The sequence below is a fragment of the Schistocerca serialis genome, chromosome 2 (assembly GCF_023864345.2).
Source record: "Schistocerca serialis cubense isolate TAMUIC-IGC-003099 chromosome 2, iqSchSeri2.2, whole genome shotgun sequence".
In the NCBI taxonomy this organism is placed as follows: Eukaryota; Metazoa; Arthropoda; class Insecta; order Orthoptera; family Acrididae; genus Schistocerca; species Schistocerca serialis.
Window position 1 is genome coordinate 997,969,503 of NC_064639.1, and position 6,000 is coordinate 997,975,502.

The following is a 6,000-nucleotide window of genomic DNA, read 5'->3' on the forward strand; positions in this document are numbered from 1 at the left end:
CACTGGATATCACCTGAGTAAACAATCCATCAGAGACATTTCAACCCTTCTAAAACTGCCCAGAATGACTGTTGGTGACGTGCTTGTAAAACTTAGACGAGAAGAAACATACACAGTTAAACCAAGCCCAGGAAGACCTCACTGAACGGATGGTCAAGGACCGTCGAACAGTGCGGAGGTTGGTTGTAAAAAATGGCGTGAAATCATTCCTGAGTTTCAAGGTACTGTATCAGTCCAGCTGGCACTATGACTGTGCGTAGCGAGTTAAAAAGAATGGTGCAGTGGTCGAGTAGATCCTCATGAGCCACACATTTCTGTAGCCAATGCTATGCTATACTTGAGATGGTTTCAACAACGACGTCACTGCACAGTAGATGACCGAAAAATTTGTAAATTTGTGGTAGGACCCTAATCTTACACGCTACTTGGTCTAACTTAGACTAACTTACGCTAAGGACAACACACACACCCATGCTCGATGGAGGACTCGAACCTCCGACAGGGGCTGCAGCACGAACAGTGACAGGACGACTAAGACTGCGCGGCTACCCCGCGCGGCAGATGTCTGGTAACTAGTGGTTTGGCGTGATGAATCACGCTGCATCCTGTAGCAATCCGATCGAAGGGTTCGAGTATGACGAGTTCCTGACGAACTTTACGTGCAGAATAGATGTTGTTACGGTATTGGGGGGGGGGGGGGGGTGTTTTTTAGAGGTTAAGATGGCTTCATTATTGCCTTTAAGAAAATGTCAAATGTGGAAGAATATGAATATATTTTGCGGCATAGTATACTGAGTATAGGAGAGGAACAGTTAGGAGACGATGATTGTCTGTCAGCCTGAGTGGCCGAGCGGTTCTAGGCGCTACAGTCTGGAGCCGCGCGACCGCTACGGTAGCAGGTTCAAATCCTGCCTCGGGCATGGATGTGTGTGATGTCTTTAGGTTAGTTGGGTTTAAGTAGCTCTAAGTTCTAGGGGACTGATGACCACAGCAGTTAAGTCCCATAGTGCTTAGAGCCATTTTGAACCGGGCAACGGACAAACACGCCCACGATGACATTAGGGCGCTTATCAAACTGGATAGTGATTGCCGGGTAGTCCCACATCCACAATCGCTGTGTACACAGTCACAGACGATGCAGCATGGCACAGAGAAGACGTATACCTGATTCTCTGAGGTGAAAGATCTAGGAAGAATGGAAGCAGGACAGTCCCAAACCCTTTGTGGACCTCTGGCTTAATCTGAATCGTTCTGTTGTTTCCCGGGTGTGGCGACAGTTTAGAGAGACCGAGACTGTATCGCGAAGACTAGGGCAGGGCCGACCACGTTTGACGATAGCTGTAAAGGCAAGACGGTACGCCCTTAGTACTTCACGGCTACTGCCATCTTACCTCGCAGCATTCACTGGATGCGTTGTATCGTGGCAAACGATGTACAGTAGTCTTCGGCAGAGTGGCCTTTATTATTGGAGACCTGCTGCATGTGTACCTCTGATGTGTCTTCGCAAAAGAAAACTTTATAACTGAGTCATCAACATCCTACTTGGACGGTCGAATAGTGAACCAATGTACTTTTCGCAGATGAGTCCCAGTTTCGTCCGGAGAATTATTCTCGATGGATTCTCATGTGGAGGGAACGTGGACCTTTCTAGATCCAAACATTGTGGAAAGCAAACAATATCGAGGAGATCCCTAATGGTGTGCGCACGGATTATGTTGACCACACGAACACCTCTTCATGAAACTGTAACGGTGAATCGGCAAGGTTTAACTGCCGTCAAGTATCGTGACGAGATCTTGGAAGCTCATGTGCCCTAGACTTCCTACTGATGGAGAATAATGCTGGATCTAATAGAGAAAAGATGACCCATGTTTTGTTTGAAACGGAAGATACTGAACTGATGTCGTGGTCTGCACGCTCTTCCGATTTTAATCCCGTAGAGCACCTCCTAGATGCACTAGGGACACGGGTTTGAGCCACCAACCACACCCCAAGACGGTGTATAGCTCTCCACTGAGAATGGGCGTTATTTCCTCAAATTGAGATTGATGACATTATTCACAGCATGTCCCGTTGTTCTCAGACCTGCATTGCTCCCATATGTGGCCATACCACGTACTGAGCACATTAAACAATTGTTGGAATGCGTGTGCAAATCCGTTAAGTTGAAAAAAAAAAAAAACGGAAAACATTTTTGTCTACTGTTATGCATGTTGCAATTATTTACGTTATACAAAATTGTTAAGGCTTTCGTAGCCACTTGTTGACAAACTGCCTATTGGCTTCTGTCTCGGGTTCTTCGGCCGACGTTCATCTAATGATTTTTCTGACGTTTCGCCAGCACGAGTGGCTGGCATTGTCAAAGCTTCACCCTCCATTGCCGGTGGTGAACTGGAACCGAGCTCGCGGCCGCAGACTATATGTACCTGGCGCGGATACGTCCGAGGGCTTCTCCGCGGTCATTTCCGGTGCGGTTCTCCTCTTGCTACCTGCGACGGTCGTTCGCTGCAGTACGGGAAGCCAGGACCCGTTTACCTTAAGGCTTTCCTCTTTCTTGTTGAAACTGTTCGCGTGTTTTTGTATTTCTACAGCTTCTCTGAACAAGCGCGTGTGATAGTGCTTCTCTACAGCCAGAACGTTATGTGTTCTTAACATTGTTTCTATTTTACTGTCGCCTGTTTATACCTTTTCGTGGCAAAATAATTGCAAACTTGATAAATTTCTGTTTGTTGCTTTGATTTAGGACACCACTGTAGTAGTCAATTCCGCATTACGCAGAATTGTATGGATACTTTGATCAGATGTTGTAAATGTGATTGTGCCGGACAGTTAAATTATTGTAAAGACTGTCACAACGCTGTCAAGGAATAAATAACAACAGTTGCTGCGACAAATGGCATGCCGGCCACGTAATTGGAAGTTCGGGTGAGTGTGAAAAAGTAAAACCACAGTGTCAGAGGTTGAAAATACCGCTACAGTTGTAAGGTTGTTTCATGAAACACACACGAATGGTTTCGGGTTCTTATACGTCCATCTTCAGGTGTCGTGACTTGATGCTGTGACCCCGAGCGCCGCGGTGGACGCCTAAAAGATGCGGTGCTCTACCAGCGAGCGCAGAGCATGAGATACCTGAAGATGGGCGTATAAGAACACGAAACCGGCCGTGTGTGTAATAAATGAACTTTACAACTGTAGCTGTATTTTCAACCTCTGGTATAATGCTCAGTTGCGGATGTTCCTCCAACAGGACTGTTTGTAAAACCGCAGTGGGTTGCTTACTGCACTGGGCCGCGTTTGTCTTGTACGTACTGTAATATTCCACGAGAAACTGTTGTTTATGAGTTGCGCAATATCGATGATTTTGCGGAAGAGGTAATTTTGCACGTCTAAGTAAAGGAATATTTGCAGGAAGGGAAGGAAGTGAGGGCTGGTTCAGGATGAACACACTCTTTGGCGGCAGCGGTATGGGAAGTCACTCACGCGTACTTGCACAGTACTTACCGAGGATGCCGAGCCGGAAGTTGAGAGTGATGACGATGATGCGGCCGAAGCTGGCGAGCGTGGTGCCGTCGTACGGGTTGCCCGAGTTCCATTCGTACGACTCGCCGTGGATGAACACCAGTACGGGGAACTTCTCCCGCACTCGCGGCGACACTGCACAGAGAAAGGCACGCGTACGGCTAACCACTCGGTACAGTCTTACATGCTGTGTACGCTGTTCTCAAAGTGACACGATTATTATCCACCTCCAAAATCTCCTAAGCCTTAAGACGTTATTGCCCGCGTCTGCTAGATATTGTTGTGAAATGATTTGCTTAAAATAAGCACTTGACAAATCTAAATGTCCTATTTCTTTTTCATTATGTGATTGTACATTGTAGAAGGACAACAACTTGTTACATGAAACTTCCTGGCAGATTAAAAATGTGTGCCGCACCGGAGCTCGGGACCTTTGCCTTTCGCGGGCAAGTGCTCTACCATCTGAGCTACCCAAGCACGACCCACGCCCCGTCCTGACAGCTTTACATCTGCCAGTATCTCGTCTCTTACCTTCCAAACTTCATAGAAGCTCTCCTGTGAACCTTGCAGAACTAGCACTCGTGAAAGAAAGGATATTGTGGAGACATGTCTTAGCCACAGCCTGGTAGATGTTTCCTGAACGAGAGTTTCAATCTTCTGTAGAACTAGTACTCCTGAAAGAAGGAATATTGTGGAGACATGGCTTAGCCACAGCCTGGGGGATGTTTCCTGAATGAGATTTTCACTCTGCGAAGGTTCACAGGAGAACTTCTGTAAAGTTTGGAAGGTAGGAGACGAGGTACTGGCAGAAGTAAAGCTCTGAGGACAGGGAGTGAGTAGTGGGTGGGTAGCTTATATGGTAGAGCACTTGACAACGTAAGGCAAAGGTCCCGACTTCGAGTCCCGGTCCGGCACACAGTTTTAATCTACCAGGAAGTTTCATATCAGCGCACACTCCGCTGCAGAGTGAAAATCTCATCCTGGAAACTTGTTACATTACGCGCAGTGCTTCACGTCACCAGAAACAGTGTAAGATGGGCATGTCATTTTGACTTTTGTAAGTTACCGATGTGCACGTTAGAGAGAGAGAGAGAGAGAGAGAGAGAGAGAGAGAGAGAGAGAGAGCAAGTTCTGTTACTGTTAAACAATATTTGGTGTTGTTGAGACACATTCTCTGTGCAGTCTTAGTTGAAAAGTGGTAGGTTATGGACGTCTTCAGTAGTGCTGTGTTGGCTTGTGATTATATCTGTTAGATGAAGAACATTTTATTGTGAAGGATAGAAAGGATGAATATGATTTATAAACAGGCAGGCGACAAGAATACAAATTTTAAATAATGTTATTATTTTTTGAAGAGTTGAAGTTTGAGGTAATACTGCAGCATTGGGCAGCTACTTTGTCGAATGGTTATTGGCGGCTGGGTAACTTGCTCAGAACTAAGAAAAGGTCACCCCACTTCACTGAATCATGCGTTGAGATACCAACTCATTAAGCTGTTTGGTTTTTAAAGAAATTCTCTGTTAACATTGCATCATTTTCAAATCATTGTTCACTTTGTCAAGCATATTATCGTTCAGACCTTCGTGATGCGTGAAGATCACGCGAAATTTAACTCTGTCTTCTTGAATACATTCTTCATTCTAAATTAATTTTCTTGGAGTATCCTTTCATAGGAATACTTGCTGTCCCCATCTCACTGTTGATAGCTGGTTTATCTTTAAGCATTACCTCATTGCACCATACGGCATGCAACAGTTTGAATATTGACTTGAAATTTTACTTAAAAATAGAAATCTAACTTAGGCGCTGTCTGCTTGCTGTTCTCTGTTGTGCTTTCGATCAATCTGCAACAATATTGTCAAGACGCGAGGTAAGTGGAAATTTTGATTAGAGCCAGATAGTTGTTTTACTTCATTTGCGCATTTAATATAAAGACAAATGGTATTCAGACCAGTTAAAGTTCAATGCAGATTACGTTCTGTGTAGTCAAAGGTTAGTATACGAGTTTAAGCTGAATAACAGTTTGTGGATACATAGTTTTGGTAGTAGGTAGATTTTTTATAGATTGGGAGGTGAATTTGGGCTACATTTCACGCTGAAGCATTTGTAGAGTAGAGGTTGCAGCAGCTTTAATTAGATACGCAACTAACGCTCAACCGACCAAATAAGCTGCTTTTTCTCCATTGAACTAGAATAAGGGAATAGTAACAGGAAGACGAATTAAAGCTAGGACACATCATATTATATATAAAGCATACTATGCGGCAGCAGAACCTTTTAGAATGTCTAAGCGTTTCAACTGTAGAATAGGCAGTAAAACAGTTTTTGAAAGCGTATTTTTTATATAATTACGGGACACAGTGTATGTACATAATACGTGTATAATGTATGTACGAATAATCTTTTATGAGACCATAGATGTAGTCAACCTACACTCTTTATGTTTGTTTTTTTGGTATGACGTGAATGGCCTGAAATCGA

General features: G+C 44.5%; 1 protein-coding gene across 1 annotated transcript in view; it reads right to left on the bottom strand.

The window, feature by feature from the left end:
* The window catches only part of LOC126456583 (uncharacterized), a 454,669-nt gene extending 450,103 nt beyond the window's left edge, over window positions 1–4,566 (bottom strand). Inside the window, exons 1-2 of the mRNA XM_050092328.1 lie at window positions 4,539–4,566; window positions 3,502–3,654 (exon numbers count right to left, since the gene is read on the bottom strand). Of these exons, the coding sequence (XP_049948285.1) occupies window positions 3,502–3,654; window positions 4,539–4,566 (181 nt within the window). The remainder of the gene's footprint in view (window positions 1–3,501; window positions 3,655–4,538) is intronic.
* Window positions 4,567–6,000: the final 1,434 nt, after the last annotated feature.